This window comes from Lontra canadensis, unplaced genomic scaffold (assembly GCF_010015895.1).
Source record: "Lontra canadensis isolate GAN:19392208 unplaced genomic scaffold, GSC_riverotter_1.0 scaffold86, whole genome shotgun sequence".
NCBI classification, from domain to species: Eukaryota; Metazoa; Chordata; class Mammalia; order Carnivora; family Mustelidae; genus Lontra; species Lontra canadensis.
The window spans coordinates 5637071-5656610 of NW_022631080.1; the positions used below are offsets into that span (position 1 = coordinate 5637071).

Sequence of the window (19540 nt, forward strand, 5' to 3'; positions counted from 1 at the left end):
TGAAAAATATATTTATACTGTTTCTACTTGCCTCACCTCCTGTCCTTTAGTTGATAATCATGTCTCTATTTTGTACCAGTGGATCTTCTTATGATTACAATTATAACAACCATAGCAACAGATTCTCCACAGGGGGTTCAGTGCTTCTGAAACTAAATTTAGCTTCTCATTTCTTGTCTTCATTCTGACACAAGAATTCCCATGAAGACTTTAGTAATTAAGTAGAAACAGATGTAGAGCTCAACTACATACAGTATTTGCTTTAAAAATATTATGTTATTTGAATGCAATGGAAATTTTATCTCCCATTAACCACTCTAAAATTCTTGAATACTCTTTCTTTGTATGGATTATGGCTTCCTATGGAACATTTCCATATCTCATTCCCAGAACAAATAGACACATTATATGTAGACACATTGATTTTGCTATAGCAAAGACAGGTTATTGATAGGTACAATAATTGCCAATTTTGCCAACAGGATAAAAATCAGCAATTCAGGAGATCAGAAATATACTTTCACATGTGGAAAAAGAAAAAAAAGGGACCTTGTAAAGGTGTGGGTCAACCAGTTGTTTTACATGAATAAGGTTTGCGGGATAATCATTAAATGTGACTTGGGCTTCTTACAGCCATGCTGTTTTTTAGAGTTCTACAGCATACATTATAATTAACTACTTCTTAAAGGGGTCTGTTTTCTGTTTGGATTGGTTTAAGAAAGGTGGCTATCAGTTCTGTGAATTCAAGGATCACGTTTACTGTTATATAGTAGAGACAAACTTTAGAAATTACCTCAGCTGTGGTCCAGGTCAAGTTATGGTTTCCTGACATCTTTTCTATGATCCATATGCAACAAATTCTCAATTTGGCATTTGGGCTCTTACATGTATGTGGAGAGTTAGACGTTTGTCCTTCTCTTGTACATGCCAGTACTGGATTTAAGATATCTTTCACGTGTACCCAACAGAACCCTGCTATAACTTTCCTCTGGCAACCTACTGGTTAAGAAAGTATGGTTAACTAGGTTGTCTCTAAAACCCTAGACGAAAACATGAAGAACTCTCTCTTTTATTAAAATATACCAGACCTTGAAAATTGTGCCCAAATTAATTGGGATGCTGTTTTAATATTGTTTAAACTTAATTCAAATCTTTCTTTATAAATTACAAGTATATAAACTTTTAATATATTTATAAAAGACTAAAGACTAGGCTGTTTTATTTATATTTTATGGTAAATATGGATTGTTAATTTCCATCTGGCTATTTCTTGCTTCATAAATCTGAATTTTAAAGATTTAAGGTAGTGGGAGTTGTCTTCTGCATTTATTTTTTATTCATTCATTTGTCTATTTACCTTTTAACAAAAGCATAACTGAGTACTGTTATATATGTAGTAATGCACTAGGTATTATGAACACAAAGGTAGATAACATAAACCCTCTCCTTCCCTCTAAATAACTGTGCGTGATTAGTGTTGACACATAATTGATTCTCAGTCTATATGTGTTTAGTTAAGTTGAAATCATTTCAATCTTTATTTTCATAGATACGCCTGTGAAACGTGAATTTGAATATGAAATTCAATTTGAATCCGAAGTTATGAAGTCTAGCTTAGAATCCTGTGTAGCTTTATATATCATGAAAAAATCTTATCATATCGAAACTGAAATGATAACATTGGTCTTCAATGTGGTATTTTCACCAAAGAAACCATTGAGGTAAATCTCTTTTCTTTAGATAATATTATTACTTTTTGAAACTACATATCATTACTCTATTAAACAAAATCATGTTGATTTTTCCATCTTTTATGTTTGGATTGTATTACTTTGTGATGCTGTTGAAGTCAATATTTTGGGCTAGATTATCTCTAGCTATCAAACTCTGAAATGTATTCTGATGAGAAAAAATAGTCCAAATGATTAGAAATCTAAGATATCCTTCACAAATTGTGACCTCCCAGAGATCATTAGGGTATAATATTCACAAAATAGCAGTGCACTTTGTAAAATTTTAAAAAATATTACTGTCTTGGTGTTGTGCATCAAGAAAATGATGTTTCCTTTTTTTTTTAACTAATTTATTTATTTGAGAGAGCAAGTCAGGACAGGGGTTGGGCAGAGGGACAGAATCTTCAAGCACACTCGCCACTGAGCACAGACTCTGGGGAGGGGCTCAATCTTGTGATCCTTGAGATCATGACCTGAACCAAAATCACTAGTCGGACACTTGTATTGAGCCACCCAGACACCCCAACATCATGTTTCTTGATACCACTTCAAAGAACCAGTTCAAATGATAAAAAATGCCTCAGCTGTGTTCTACTTCGTAGTTGCTGTCATTTCCGTTTTACCATTCTATTACTGCACATCCTTTAGTCAGGTTTAAGATCATATTGGAATCTGTGAGAATAGTGACTTTGAATGTCTTTCTTCTGCGAAACCTCATCCAGTGTGTTTATATTTACTTCTCAGGCAGCTGGTACTTAGCACATGCAAATGCTGTATGATAGGTCACGTCTGAAATAGGGCTTTCTTTATGTCTTAATACAGAGATACCGATCAGTACCACAGTACACACAAAGTACAAAATACAGCCTTGCAATGAAAAGACAGCTGAAGTATTACCTGTTCTTATAATCTTTTCTATAGTTTAACTAGGTATTTGATGTAGCCATGTGCCCTGACTATATAGTTCAATAACTAAAAGATACCAGGGTCATCTTCCGGAAACAGTAGTAAAACCAAGCTACAAGAAGGTAGTATACTGGAAACATTTATCTTCTCTTCCGTTTTGATAGCTTTTTGTGTTGTTTCATAGTATTTTTTTTTTCACATTTAGGTTAGGGTTATGTTGACTTAGTGATATGGAAATTACCAGCAACAACCAGAAGGGGAGAATGTTATCATTGGTGAATATGAACACAACCAGTATGAATTTATACCCCTTCAACATTTTGTGGATTTAGAGCTTCTTGGTGAATGTTTGCAAAACTGTTTTAGGATAACTTGTATGCATGATTCATAAATTTTTGTGAGTGCTGTGTGATACTCTGATCTAGTTTAATAATTCTGTTTTGTGTATGTATGTATATATTCATTGACATTTGTCATTTCTTCTTCCTTATTTATTTGGGATGGTTCGCTGGAAGACACACAGTTAAATGAGAAAAACCAAAATGAATCCAATAGCTCTAAATTATGAAAAAGAACAAGAAAATAATTATACCTAAGCCATGCTTTACCTAGGTAAATAAAATAAGTATTAAATTCAGTTATTTTCTTCCTGTTTGGCGAAGTAAAAAAAACAAAATTTTCAATTTGGTGAAAAGAAAATATAACATTATTTCACAACAGTTAATACAAGGTGATTTTTCACATTCCTCTTTTCACAGAATAGTGTATGTAATAATAAAAAAATATAATGATCAGGGCCCTAACTGATGGTTTTTACAGAAACAAGCAAGATTATTTCTACAGGTCTTCACCTTTTCTTTCAGTAAAAATCAAGGGTCTAATACAAAAATTTGAGAGATTAATAGTTAGTATTATGGTCATGAATCAGCCTGATGATTCTAATTTAACAGAGGTCTAAACATTTTTTAATAAATAAATGATCAATATCATTTGTCTTAGGGTTTCTTAAGAAATAATAATTATCTTAGCTCAACTTTCTCCTGGAACTCTTGACCTGCTGTTCTTTCTGAAAGTTTTATGTAAAAGGATTGTGATTTCTTTTTCCAATCTGACATACAATATTGCAGTCACACCATTACATGTTTGCATTATTTCCACCCTAAGCAAGCAAACAAACAAGTAATCATTCCTCAGTTTCACCTACTGCCCTATGTTTCCACTCTCCTTCATAGCCAAATGCTTAGAAAGGTGATCTCTACTCACTTCATTAATTCAGCTGCCACTTAATTATATGTTATTATGTAAAGTGTTTGTGGCCTTTTAATTTCAGTTAAAATTACAATTTTATTTTTAAAATCTTTAAGTCAATTTTATGAGCTTTATAAGTGTCCACAGGAAATATAATTTTTTCTACATGAAATAAGAATTTAAAAAACTTTCTCACAATGTTTCCTTTTGAACAAAATTTCCACACAGACCTATCTGTATAACACCTGGGTCCCTTTGCCAACCTAGCCTTGGATTCTTAAATGTTACGTACGATATTCTGTGCTGGTTACAGAAAATTTGCAGTCAATTCTGCATATTTTACTGGTTCTTAGTAAATAACTATGGCATAGATAAGATGTGCTACAAAATAATTATCTCACAAGGAGATTGATAACATAATCAAAGACCTAAAATTTATTCCTAAAATGTAATTCACAGTCACCTGCTTTTTTTTTTTTTTTTAAGAATTCAAAGTCCTGGGGGTGCCTGGGTGGCTCAGATGGTTAAGCATCTGCCTTCAGCTCAGGTCATGATCTCCCAGTCCTGGGATGGAGCCCCACATGGAGCCCCTCTCTCGGCTCCCAGCTCAGCAGGGAGTCTGCTTCTCCCTCTCCCTCTTTCTTTTCCCACTGCTTGTGTTCTCTCTGTATCTCTCTCTCTCTCAAATGAATAAATAAAATATTTTTAAAAATAAAAATAAATAAAAAATAAAAAAAGAATTAAAAGTCCCAAGTATTTTTTACCAAAACCACAAGGTTTGTTTACATTTTCACCCTAGATATTTGTCTGCTATATTGTATTCTCTTTTTGCTTGTTTTCCTGATTCCTTTGTAATCTCTCTTTCTGTTTAAGGACTCATATTACACTGAAAGTAGAGTGCATAACAGATGGGATTTGGAAGTTTCCCATAACGTTGGTTGCTACTGAGCCTGATGTGGATGATGTCATTGATATTAAAGGCATTGGTTTATTTAAGGAATCTGTTGTTGACTTCAGGCTGACAAGTCAGACGAGGTAATATATCAAGCAAAAGTATGTAACTGGTTTTGTGAATTTAACTTATGCTGAATTGAGAAAAAAATTTAAGATGGAGAATTCTATTATGTCATCTTTCACTGTTTAAGCCAGAGAAGTATTGCTTCTATGAATCAGATTAATATATTTCATAATTTTTGATTAAACATTGGAAAAATAGTCTGCAAAGTGAAGACCAAAAAAAACAAGAAACAAAAGTAAATAGAAACTGAAATTTAGGATGATATTTCTATTTGTTTTTCTTTTTTCTTTAAGATTTTATTTATTTATTTGAGAGAGAGAAAGAGATAAAGAGAGCACATGAGCATGGACAGAGGGAGACAGAGAATTTCAAGCAGACTCTGCGCTGAGTGTGGAGCCTGATGAGGGACTTGATCTTAGGACCCTGAGATCATGACCTGAACTGAAATCAAGAGTTGGACACTTAACTGACTCAGCCACCCAGGCACCCCTCTATTTGTTTTTCAGAAACTGTTATTAATGTATTTTTATAGCCCACTCTCATTAAGTTTTTTTAATTTTAAATTTAGTAAAGTGAACATACAATGTTATATTAGTTTGGGGCATAAAGTATAGTGATCAATAGTTCTGTACATTACTCAGTGCTCTTGATAATAAGTGTACCCTTGATTCCTGTCACCTATTTTACCCTTCCCCCACCCCTCCCCTCTGGTAACCATCAGTTTTTTCTCTGTAGTTAAGAGTCCATTTCTTGGTTTGCCTCTCTCTTTGTTTTTTTTTCCTTTGTTTGTTTTGTTTCTTAAATTCCACATGTGAGTAAAATCATATGGTATTTGTCTTTCTCTGACTAATTTCACTTCGCATAATACTCTCTCCCTCCCTCCTTGCTATTGCAAATAGCAAAATTTCAATCTTTTTTATGGCTGAAGCGTGTGTGTGTGTGTGTGTGTGTGTGTGTGTGTGTGTGTGTCTGTGTGTGTGTGTGTACCATTTCTTCTTTATCCATTTATCTATCAGTGGATACTTGGGCTACTTCCGTAATTCAGCTATTGTAAATCATGCTGCAATAAACAAACATAGGGCTACGTATATCCTTTTGGATTAGTGTTTTGTGTTCTTTGGGCAAATACCCAGGAGTGCGATTGCTGGATCATAGGGTAGCTCTGTGTTTAACTTTTTTTTTTTTTAAGATTTTATTTATTCATTTGACAGAGAGATATCACAAGTAGGCAGAGAGGCAGGCAGAGAGAGGGAGAAGCAGACTCCCCGCTGAGCAGAGAGCCCAATGTGGGGCTCGATCCCAGGACCCCGAGATCATGACCTGAGCTGAAGGCAGAGGCTTAACCCACTGAGCCACCCAGGCGCCCAATGTGTTTAACTTTTTGAGGAACCTCTGTACTGTCTTCTACAGTGGCTACAGCAATTTGTATTCTCTATCCAACAGTGTATTCTGTATCCAACAGTGCACGAGGGTTCCTTTTCCTCCACATCCTCACCAACACCTGTTGTTTCTTGTGTTTTTGATTTTAGCCATTCTGACAGATGTAAGGTAATAGCTCACTGTAGGTTTTTTTTCAAGTTTTTATTAAATTCCAGTCAACATACAGTGTATATATTAATTTCAGCTGTATAGTGATTCAGCACTTCCACATAATACCTGGTGCTCATCACAACAAGTGCCTCCTTAATTCCCATCACCTATCATATCCTCCACCCATCTCCCCCCCCAGTAACCCTTAGTTTTTTCTGTATAGTTAGGAGTCTTTTTCCTCGTTTGCCTCTTTTTGTTTCCCCCATAAATTCCATAAAAGGGTGAGATCATACGGTATTTGACTTTCTCTGACTGACTCATTTCACTTAGCATAATGTTCTCTAGCTCCATCCACATCTTTGCAAATTCCAAGATTTAATTCTTTTTGATGGCTGAGTAATATCCTTTTGTATACATAGACCACCCCCCCCATCTTCTTCATCCATTCTTCTGTCAGTGGACATTTGGGCTCTTTCCCTAAATAGATTTCTAAATAGACATTTGGCTATTGTTGATAATGCTGCCATAAATACCAGGATTCATGTGTCTCTCTGAATCAGTATTTTTGTCTCCTTTGGGTACATACTTAGAAGTGCAATTGCTGGATCATAGGGTAGTTCTATTTTTAACTTTTTAAAAAGATTTTATTTATTTATTTTAGAGAGAGAGAGCACACATGCACACAGGTGGGGAGAGGGGCAGAGACAGGGGGAGAATAAAAAGGAGAGAATCTCAAGCAGACCCTACGGTGAGTGCGGAGCCTGACATGGGGCTCCATCTTACAACCCTGAGATCATGACCTGAGCTGAAACAGAAGTTGGATGCTTACCCAACTGAGCCACCCAGGCACCCCTTATTTTTAACTTTTTTGGGGGACCTCTATACTGTTTTCCAGAGTGACTGCACCAGTTTGCATTCCCAACAGTGAAAGAGGTTTTCCTTTTCCCTGCATCCTCATCAGTACCTGTTGTTTCCTGTGTTGGTAATTTTAGCCATTCTGACAGGTGTGAAGTAATATCTCATTGGATCTGCATTTCCCTAATGCTGAACATCTTTCCACGTGTCTGTTGGCCATCTGTATGTCTTCTTTGGAGAAATGTCTGTTCATAACTTTGCCCATTTTTGAATTAGATTATTTGGTTTTGGGGTGTTGAATTGTATTGGTTCTTTATAGATTTTGGATACTAACGTTTATTAGATATGTCATTTGCAAATACCATCTCCCTTTCAGTAGGTTGTCTTTTAGTTTTGTTGATTGTTTCTTTCTCTGTGCAGAAACTTTTTATTCTGATGTAGTCCCAATAGTTTATTTTTTGCTTTTATTTCCCTCACCTCAGGAGATGTATCTAGAAGATATTTTAAAGGTCAATGGATTATTTTTCAGTAAACTTTAATGGTTTGGGGTTATGAAGTAGTTTAACTAAGCAGAGGTGATCAGGTGACCTATATTGATTCTATTTTCTGTATTATTATTCTGCTCCACCATAGCTATCCTTGTTACACTTGTGATAGCATAGGCAGAATGAGCATAATACTTTTACCTATCTCACTTGTATATAGTATATTTTACACCTGTTTTTAAGATATAACAAACATGTCATGAAATTTCATTATAAGTATACATTTCAATAATTTCTTTGAAAAATTGTAGAATTTGCAATCATAACCACACTCCAGGTTTAGAACTCTCCCATTTCTCCCAAAATACCCATCAAGTCCCTTTGCATTCAACTCCTGCTCCCACCCCCAGTCTCAGGCAACCAGTGATTTGCTTTCTGTGTCTATAATCGTGCCTTTTTTTGGATATTATGGATAAATAAAATCACCCAGTATGTAGTCTTTTTAAAAAACCTGTTTTTTAAACAGTGTTAGGTTTATGACAGAATTTGAGAAGAAGGTGCAGAGATTTCTCATACACCTCCTACCCCCACTCATGCATAGCCTTCCTGATTGTCAACTTCACTCAATAGAATGGTACATTTTTTACCTACGATGAACCTACATTGACACATCAAAATCACCAAAATTCCATAGTTTACCTTGGGATTGATTCACTCTTGGTGTTATACATTCTATGAATTTAGAAAGAATAAGAATGACATGCATGCATCTGATGATACAGAGTATTTTCACTTCACTAAAAAATCCTCAGTGCTCTTCCTATTCATCTCTCTCTCCTACCCCTGGAAACCTAGTCTCCTAGTTTAGACTTTTTTAAATGCTATATAATTGGAATCATAGAGTATGTAGCCTGTCTTCTTTACTTAGTGATATGCATGTGAAGTTTATCCATGTCTTTTCCTGACTTGATAGCTCATTTTTTTAAAGCATTGAGTAATATTCTACTGTCTGGATATACCACAGCTTATTTACCCATTCACCTGCTAAAGGATGTCTTGGTTGCTTCCACATTTTGGTAATTGTGAACAAAGCTGCTATAAACATCTGGGTACAGGTTTTACTGTGGAAATAAGTTTTCAAATCTTTGGGGTAAGCACCCAGGAGCATGATTGCTGGATCCTATGGCAAGGGTATGTTTAGTTTTGTAAGAAATTGCCTAACTGTCTTCCTAAATGGCTGTGCCAGTTTGTACTCTCACCAGTTGTGAATGACAGTTCCTGTTGCTCTATACCCTCATCAGCATATGATGCTATCAGTGTTCTGGATTTTGGCCATTTTAAAAGAAGTGTAGTGGTATCTCATTGTAGTTTTAGTTTGCATTTCCCTAATGACGTGATGCACAGTACACCTTTTCAAATGCTTACTTGACATGTGTATACCTTCTTTGGTGAGCTGTGTGATAAAGTCTTTGGCCTGTTTTTAAGTTGGGTTGTTTGGGGTTTTTTTATTGTCGAGTTTTAAGAGTTCTTTACAGATAATGCATAATAGTCCATTATCAAATGTGTCTTTCACAAATACTTTCTCCCAGTCTGTAGCTTGTGTTCTAATTCTCTTGCTTTTGTCCATCACAGACGAGAAGTTTTTGATGATAATAGGATCCAGCTTACCAATTTTTCTTTCATGAGTTGTGTCTTTGCTCTAATATCTAATAAGGCATCACCATACTCAAGGTTATCTAGGTTTTCTTTTATGTTATCTTATACTAGCTTCATAGATTTGTGTTTTGAATTTGGGTTTATGATCTATTTTGAGTTAATTTTTGTAGTGGGTATAAAGTATGTGTCTAGATTGGTTTTTTTTTTTTGTATGCAGATGTCCAGTTGTTCCAGCGCCACTTGTTGAAGAGAATTTCTTTGCTCCATTGTATTTCCTTTGCCCTTTGTCAAAGATCAGTTGACTATATATGTGTGTGTCTATTTCTAGACTCTCTGTTCTGTTTCACTGATCTGTCTGCCTGTTCTTTGGCCAATACCACACTGTCTTGATTACTGTAGCTTTATAGTAAGTCTTGAAGTTGGGTAGTCTTATTTTACAACTTCCAAAGATATTTCAAATTATTAGATATTTTTGTTTAAATGTAAATATATTTAATACATTCAAAAAGCTTTTCAAGACTATGGAAATGGTTTCAACTGATTTTATCATAACCAATATTTTTTCAAATGCAATATTAGCCCAAAAAAAAAGTTGGAAATAAGCTCCCTAAATTGTATTTTTCAATTATACCCAATGATGTTACCCTTTGCTACTTATATATATTTTAGCTCAGTAATAGTTCAGATGGTTTTTCCTTTATGTTTGAGCAATAGAAATCACCTCATTGGATTCTCTGTCTGTCATCCCTTTCATTCCAATCTACTTTATACATTGCACTAAAACCAATCTTCTTAAAACATTGTTATTAACATGTGACTTCCCTTGTCAAAAGCATCTGATGCTTTCCTGTTGCTTACACAAAGCAGCATCTAAATTATGCATGCTGTTCATGGTCCTAGCTCTCTCTGACCTTTCTGATTTCTTCTTTCTGCTGTCTAAAACAGATCTTGTGCTTCAGTCTTAAGGAAAACAAAGTCACTATTCTCAGAGTGTCTTATCCATTACTTCTCACCTGTCTTCTCTTTCTGTCTGCTTCTAAAAATTCCCTTCCTATCTCCTCTCCACTTGTTTCTAAATTCTACTCATTGTTCTTCTCATCACAATATAATCTTACTTGACCATTTATGTGTATATATATGTATATACATATATATACACATATACATACACATGCACATTTATGTATATTTTCCATAGGCATAATATATAAAATTGGGTTTTGTTTTTTTTTTTTTTTTTGCAATTTCTCCTGTGTCTTTTGTATTTGCAGTACTAGGCTTTGTTCAGAATTAGTTCCTATTAGGTATCTAGTAATTAATGAAGCTTCGGAAAATAATTTAGAATTACTCATTTTATTCATTCAACAAAATTTCCAAAGATCAATATTCCAGTTAGGCCAGTATAATACAGGTGTTGTCTTAGAAAAATTACTGTTGTATGCAAGAGAACAAACTGACAGTCTACCTTAATATCAAAATATAAACCCAATATGAAATTCATAGTATGGTCATTTATTTTAGAGGGCTATAATATTCCTAATGTGCTTTTCTCCTGCAAATGCTTGAATCAAAGTTAGCATTCAATAAATATTAAGTTAATTGTAAAATCAACTGAAAGGACCCAAGCTTATTTCTGCAGGCAAATTAAAAGAACATAGAGCTTTATAATTATTGCATATAATTAGAGAATAAGCATATGGAAAGGTGATGTTTTATTCCAATTATATTTTACTCTATAGAAAGTGAGATCCTGGGGCACCTGGATGGCTCAGTGGGTTAAAGCCTCTGCATTCAGCTCAGGTCATGATCCCAGGGTCCTGGGATCAAGCCCCACATCAGACTCTGCTTGGCTGGGACCCTGCTTCCTCTCTCTCTCTCTCTCTCTCTCTCTCTGCCTGCTTCTCTGCCTACTTGTGATCTCTGTCTGTCAAATAAACAAATAAAAATATTAAAAAAGAAAGGAAGGAAGGAAGGAAGGAAGGAAGGAGGGAAGATTCCCATGGGACCATGTTTTATTCATTTTTGTAAACTTACTACCTAGGTGCACAATAAATTATTTCCATCAACAGGTATTTTAAACTGAATCTTTAAGGTTAAGTTGACATTTGCAATGCAGATTAGGGAAGGGAGTGAAGGAGTTCCAGGAGGAGGATATTCTGTGTACAAAGTTCTAGAGGGATGAGACCATGGTTCTATTGAAAGAACTGAAAGTAGTTAGAATGGCTGGAGTTAAGAGTAGCATTGGTAGACTGGGAGCAGGTAACATAGAACTGGAATCCATTCAGAAGTACTTAACTAGAGAACCATAGGGCTCCTGGATTCTATTATTCTATTCATTCAACATGCCTGACGGAAAGAGCAAAATGATGTGGTGACCATTTCTAATTCATTAATAGTTATTGCACATCTCCCTTGTTCTATTCATCTGTGCTCATAAGTCTGTTGTGTGGTCAACAATTAGAGTAAATATTTGGTATCTTCTTTATCTCTCATTCTTTAAGAACATGAGATTCTAGAGCACAAAAATCACCATTTAGTGTTTTATACATTCTAGGGCTTCAGTAAATATTGTTTAGTGAGTAAAAGACTAAATTCATGAAATTAGAATAAAGAGAAAGATCTTGAGGATCCACCTAGTCAGTTATTCAGAAATCACAAAAGTTAGAAGAAAAAGTATTAAATAGCTATATATGGATTGTATCTTATTGTGTCATTATTTTAATTTTCTGTTCCATATAGTTTTGATGTCTATATTAGTACTTATTGATAAATATATATATATATATCATATTTCTATATAGTATCTTATTTTCATTAATTGAAAATTAACATGGCCATTTAAAACACTTTGTGAATGCATGTGACATCAAGATGTTGCAAATCTTGATAGCACAATTCACAAGTGATCAACTTTAAAACATATGCTTTTGGGTAAAGAGCTTAAAAAAAATTTATCTGGAAGAAATGTAACTTGCTAATGGAAGTTTCATAGACATGCAGAGCCGTAATGTTCCTTCATAAAATGTAGTCATTGAGATTAGTTAAGAGAAAAAAAAGGAAGCGGGAGGGACCATGATGTGAAATTCTCAAATCTGGGGTCAAAAAATATCCTTTACCTGTTTCATAACAATCCAAAGATATTACTGTTTCTCTACACTAAAGAAAGGAATATAAATATTGCTTTATGTTAAAGCAGCAGTTTTGTTAATAGTTTAAAACATACTTTGAATCGATTTATAGCATATGTGGCAAATAAGACCTTATATCACAAGATGATGCTTTAAAATAATGAATAATATTTAGAGGAGATTTAATCAATAAATTACACAATTTTTTGTGGTCATAGAGCTAAACTCATTTGGGTCAGGAAATGAGTAAAGCAATTATATTTTTCAATTCTTCCAAAAAATTATCAAGCTAAGTAATTCAGTCTTTAGGAATAAAGAATAAAGATCTGTTTCTTCACAGCATGCAGTAAGGAATTGCTGAGGGTCTTATGTGTACAGTAGTGCAAAATGGCCAATTCTTAAGAGCAGCCTCTGTACTACAAGAAAGGACAATGGACTGTAGTCTGTGCCAGGAAATTCATGGCAAGTAGTATAGTAACTTACTTATGAACAGGTACCCCATAAATATTAATTGAAGAACGGGTGCCTGGATGGCTCAGTTGGTTAAGCGTCTGACTATGAATTTCAGCTCAGGGCATGATCTCTGGGTCCTGGGATCAAGCCCCATGTTGGACTCCATGCTCAGCAGGGAGTCGGCCTCAGGATTCTCTCTATCCCACTTTACCTCTCCCCACTTACACTCCCTATCTCTCTCTCAAATAAATAAATAAACCTTTAAAAAGGAGAGGGGGGGAAAAGCCTTAGTTTTAAAAACAGTTAAAAAAAAAGGGGGGTGCCTGGGTGGCTCAGTAGGTTAAAACCTCTACCTTCAGCTCAGGTCATGATCCCAGGGTCCTGGAATCGAGCCTCGCATCGGGCTCTCTGCTCAGCAGGGAGCCTGCTTCCTCCTCTCTCTCTGCCTGCTTCTCTGCCTACTTGTGATCTCCGTCTGCCAAATAAATAAATAAAATCTTTAAAAAAATAAAAATATTTTTATCCCCAGGGGTACAGGTCTGTGAATCGCCAGGTTTACACACTTCACAGCACTCACCATAGCACATACCCTCCCCAATATCCATAACCCCACCCCCCACCCCCCCTCCCCCCATCAACCCTCAGTTTGTTTTGTGAGATTAAGAGTCACTTATGGTAAATTTAAAAAAAATTAAAAATAAATATAAAATAAATAAATAAGAAAAAATATTAATTGAAGGAATAAGATTAAGAAGGAAAATTATTAGAAACAATAGTCATGTCTTCAGCTGCATAGTGTAATCATACAGAACATATGGAGAACAAGCAAAGTATTCTCTTTACTGTGAGGAGGCAGAAGTTTATTGTAATACCATTGATGTTTTGGTGGGAATAGACAATATCGAACCATACATTTTTAATAAGACTTCATTTTTAGAGCCATTTTTTTAAGTATACAGAAAACTTGCACATAAAGTATGGGGAGTTCCTGTATACCCCATTCCCAAACCCCAACACAGTTTCCCCTCTTAATAACACCTTGCATCAATGTGTCATATTTGTTACAAGTGACAAACCCATATGATATGTTATTATTAACTAAAGACCATAGTTTACATTGGGTTTAATTTTCGTGTTATACAGTTACGTGGATTTTGACAAATGTATGTTCAACATACAGTATCATACAGAATAATCTTCACTGCCCTAATATCCCCCCATCTTTCACCTTTTTATCCCTCCCTACTTTCGGAGCCCCTGGAAGCCACTGATCTTTTTATTGACTCTATAGTTTTATCTTTTCCAGAGTATCATGTGCCTGGGATCATACATTACGTAGCTTTCTCAGACTGGCTTCTTTCACTACCAATATGCATTAAAGGTTGGTCTGTATCTTTTTGTAGCTTCCTACCTCATTTCTTTTTATAGCTGAATAATGGACGTCTGGATAGTTTCTAGTTTTGGGGAAATATGAAAAAATTGCTTGAACATTTGCTTAGGTTTTTGCATGGATATATGTTTTCAAATCATTTGGAAAACTATTATAGATGCTGGATTGTATAGTAAGCATATGGTTAGGTATGTAAGAAACTGCCAAATTATGCTCTAAAGTGGCTGCAGCATGTTGCATCCCCAGCAGCAGTGAATGGTGTCAGGTTGTTTGGATTGTAGCCATTCTAATAGTGGTAGCTCATTGTTTTAATCTGTAGTTTCCTAATGTTAATGACGATGAGCATGTTATATACTTATTTGGCACTTGTATATTTTCATTGATGAGTAGTTTATTAAGATCTTTTACCTGTATTTTAATTGGATTTTTGGTTTTGTTCTTGTTGAGCTTGGAGAATCATTTGTAAATTTTGGATATAAATCCTTTACAGGTACTTGTTCTGAAAAAAAATATTCTCTCCATCTGTAGTTTGTGTTTTCATGCACTTAACAGTGCCTTTCACAGAGAAAAAATTTTTAATCTTTATAAAGTCTAATCAATTTTTTCTTTCATGGGTTATGCTTTTGGTGTTGTATCTAAAAACTCATTACCAAATGCAAAGTTGCTTTTATTTTTTGTATGTTCTCTTCTAGATATCTTATAGTTTTGCCATTTACATTTAACCCTATCATCACACTGACTTAATTTTTCTGAAAGGTGTAAGGTTTGAATGTAGGTTCTTGATTGATGGATCGATTGATTTCATATTGGTTTCCAGCTTGTACAGCACCATTTGTTGAACGATTTCTTTCTCCATTAAATTACCTTTACTCCTTTGTCAAAGAACAGTTGCCTGTATTTATGCACGCCTGAGTTATCTCCTATCTGGGTTACCTACTCTGTTCCATTGATGTATGTGTGAATTTTTTCACCTACACTGTACCACTTTTATAGTAAGATCTGAAATCAGGTAGTGTGCATCCTACAACTTTCTTTTTCATTACTGTGTTAACTATTTTAGTTTTTTTTTTTGCTTTTTCATATATACTTTAGAGTCAGTTTGTACATGTCTCAAAATAACTTTCTTATATTTTTATTGAGATTGAATTAAATCTACAGATAAAGTTTGGAGGAATTGATATCTTAATAATATTGAGACTTCTTACTCATGAACATGGAATCTCTCTCCATTTATTTAGTTCTTTTGTTTATGAGAATATTGTAGTTTTCCTCATGTAGATATTATTAGATTTATATCTGTTTACTTCATTTTTTTAGTGCTAATGTAATAGTGTTGTGTGTTCAATTTCAAATTCCAGTTGTTCATTGCTGGTACATAGGAAAGTGGTTAATTTTTGTAATTTTGTATCCTGCAACTATGCTGTAATTGCTTATTAGATCCAGGCGGTTTTTTGGTCAATTCTTTAGAATTTGTTACATAGGTAATTATGTCACCTACAACCAAGGACAGTTTTTCTTTCTTTCTTTCTGATCTGCATACCTTTTATGTCCTTTTCATGCTTTACTATACGTCTAGGACTTTTGGTATGAAGTTGCATAGGAGTGCTGAGAGGGAACATCCTCTTCTTGTTTTCAGTGTTAGGGAGGAGATACCTAGTTTTTCATCATTAAGTTTGATTTTAGCTGTAGGCTTTTATATATTTTTTTAAAATATTTTATTTATTTATTTGACAGAGACACAGTGAAAGAGGGAACACAAGAAGGGGTAGTGGAAGAGGAGAAACAGGCTTTCCACTAAGCAGGGAGCACAATACGGGGCTCAATCCCAGGACCCTGGGATCATGACTTGAGCCAAAGGTAGATGCTTAGCCATCTGAGCCATCCAAGTGCCCCTTTATAGATGTTTTTTTAATAAAATTGAAGAAGTTCACTTTTATTCCTAGTTTGCTGAGAGTTTTTATTATGAATGGGTACTAGATTTTGCTAACACTTTGTCTGTATCTCTTAAAATAGTCATTTGATTTATCTTCTTAGACTATTGATGTGATAAATTAATTGATTTTCAAGCATTATGATATGCAGCATTGCATACCTGGAATAAATCCCACTTGGTTATGGTGTATAATTCTTTTTATATGTTGCTGGATTTGATTTGCTGATATTTTGTTGAAGAATTTTGCATCTGTGTTCATGAGAGATATTGGTCTTTAATTTTAGTGTCTTGCAAAGTATGTATCCTGCTTTGGTATTAAGATAATGCTAGCCTCATAAATGAATTAGGAAATGTTTCCTCTACTTCTGTTTTTAGAAGAGATTGTAGAGAGTTGCTGTTACTTCTTTTTCAAATAGTTCATAGAATTTGCCAGTAAGAAGCATGTGGTTTTTTTTTTCCCCAGAAGAAGTATCTAAGACAAAGTGCAAAGACATACACATATACACACACATATATACATACATACATATCTGGTATATATTCCCCTGTGAAAATCTAGGAACATAAATGTTGAGACATCATGTTGAACTTTGGATTGAGGTTTAAAGAAAAGAGAATGGAAAGAAGATTATAGGTCATATAGAAGGATAGTGACCATGGAAGATAACCTTCTTATGCTGATGATAAAAACGGCAAAGAAGCAAGATAGAGTCAACTACTATCCATATATCTTCTTTTGGTATCTTTGATAAGAATTTTTAAGTAACCTGTCTTACTGATAGGTCTACTATCCAAAGGAATAATATGCTCTGCAATTAGTTTTAACTTTATGGGGATAACTCTTTAATATTATAGCAATCATGGGTATGAGAAATTATAATAATCATAAGGAAGGGAAATCTGGACATTTTGAGGTATAATGCTATGGTGCAGCTTCTTAGAGAAGCAAGAATAACATATCCATTCTGACTTTTGGATTGTAAGAACATCACTAAAAGTCTCAAGGGTATTTGGAAGTGTGAGAAAAACAGGATGAGGAGATCTCCTAAACTCTCTCACCAAGGTTCTAGAAAATAAAAGATAACAAATAAACTTACCCTATGGGAATGGAAGAGAAACAATGTCCTTATCTGAAAAAATAGTTTCATCACTCAAACCAATAATAGGACATATTACTTTCAGTCATTCATTCCTTTATTTTTATTATTCATTTATTCAGTGGATATGTTTATCACACAAACATTTAGACAAATATAAAAGTTTATCTGTTGTGACAAGAATGAAGGGTGTTCCGAATCCATATAATGAGGAAATTTGACTAAGTGATAGAGAGGAGGGAAACTTCTCTGGGGAAAGGTTTGAAGATTTATAGGAGGTAAGAAGGTGAGGAGGAAAGGAAGAACATTGGAGGCATTAAAAAAAAAAAACATGGGCAAAGTTTCTTTATTGCAAGAGAGCTAGATATGAACAGGTGACCAAGGAATACAAGAGTGGATGAGAAAACAGGTATAAGAGGGTTTGGAGGGTAGGGAGATACTGGAGAGGTCCTTTGGAGCCAGACAATACAAGGCAGTTTAGATAGAATGGCCACAAAATTCACCATCCAAACTAGAATGAAAGACTCAATTAATAATTAGGCTTGGCAACAAAGTAAGCTGGGGCAGATGTGAGCAAACCAACACTTACAGTTAGTTTTTATTGGCCATGGTAAGAAGTTTGCTCTTTATCCAAAGAATAATGGAAAGTCATTAAAGTATTACAGTCATAGAAGCTATGTATTTGGAAAAAGAACACCTTAGCTGAAATGTATATGAAGGATAAATATGAATGGAGGTAGACCATTTAGTTAGTTGGCTATTGCTGTTATCTAGGCAATAAGGGATTGGTTGCATATTTTGGAGGAGAAGTAGAAAGGGGATGTGTATAGATTAGGGAGGCTTCATAGAGATATGATCTGTGAATTTAGTAATGGATTTAGAGATCAAGATGTTACATCCTGTTAGAGATCATTCAGTCATGAGCCCTAGGACTACCTATCAGGTAGAAGGCATCTTAATATTGGATGGACGTTGGACTATATGACCTGTGATTTTGGAGTGATTGTAAAAGGTACATTGTTTTTAATTTGTTTCCAAACATTTATTGCTAATATATAGAAGTACAATTGATACTATGTGTTTATCTCACGTCCTCTGAATTTGCTGACAGGTGTTTGTTCTACAAGCTCTGTTTTTTGATTCCTTGACATTTTCTTTTCTTTTTTGTTTCTTTTTTAAATATTTTATTTATTTATTTGTCAGAGAAAGAGCACAAGCAGGGGGAGAAGCAGTCTCAGAGCCCGATGTGGGACTCGATTCCAGGACCCTGGGATCATGACCTGAGCCGAAGGCAGAGGCTTAACCCACTGAGCCACCCAGGCATCCTATCCTTGGCATTTTCTATATAGACATCGTGTGTTTTATAAATAGGGGCAGTTACATTTCTTCATTTCCAGTCAGTAAGACTTTATTTCATTTTATGCTTTGTTTCACTGGCTAGGACTTCCAGTGCTATACTGAATGAGAATGATGAGAGTGGACGTTGCTGCCTTTTTTCCAAACTTAAATGGAAAGCATCCAGTCATTTGTCATTACATATGATACAAGCTGTGGGATTTTTACAGAGAATTCTCGTCAAGTTCAGAAAGTTGTTTCCCCTGTGCTGTAGTTTCCTAGAGCTGCTGTAACAAATTATCACAGTCTGGGTGGCTTTAAACATTAGAAATTTATTCTCTCACATCTCTGGAGATTAGAAGTCCAAGATTAAGGTGTTGTCAGGACTCTGTGCCCTAGGAGAAAATTGGATCCATCCCTTTTTCTTTGCTTGTGGGGTTTGACTGTAAACCTTGAGCTTCTTTGGTTTGCAGACACATCAGTCCAATTTCTGCTGCCATGTCACATGGCATCCTCTTTGTGTGTCTTTCTCTGTATCTCTTCTCATAATGATATCTGTCATATTGGATTAGAGCCCACCCTAACTCAGAATGTCCCCATCTTGACTTGATTACATATGCAATGACCCTACTTTCAATTAAGGTCATATTGACAGGCACTGGGGGTTGACTTCAACATGCATCTTGTGGAAGACACTTCCTAATTTCCCTACTCTGATTTTCTAAAGAGCCTTTATTCAAGAATGGTTGTTGAATTTTGTCAAATGATTTTTC

General features: G+C 34.9%; 1 protein-coding gene across 1 annotated transcript in view; it reads left to right on the forward strand.

Annotated features, from left to right (window-relative positions):
* CFAP47 (cilia and flagella associated protein 47) overlaps nucleotides 1-19540 on the forward strand; it is a 509602-nt gene that overhangs the window by 460999 nt on the left and 29063 nt on the right. The window contains exons 61-62 of the mRNA XM_032883134.1: nucleotides 1550-1721; nucleotides 4761-4922. Of these exons, the coding sequence (XP_032739025.1) occupies nucleotides 1550-1721; nucleotides 4761-4922 (334 nt within the window). The remainder of the gene's footprint in view (nucleotides 1-1549; nucleotides 1722-4760; nucleotides 4923-19540) is intronic.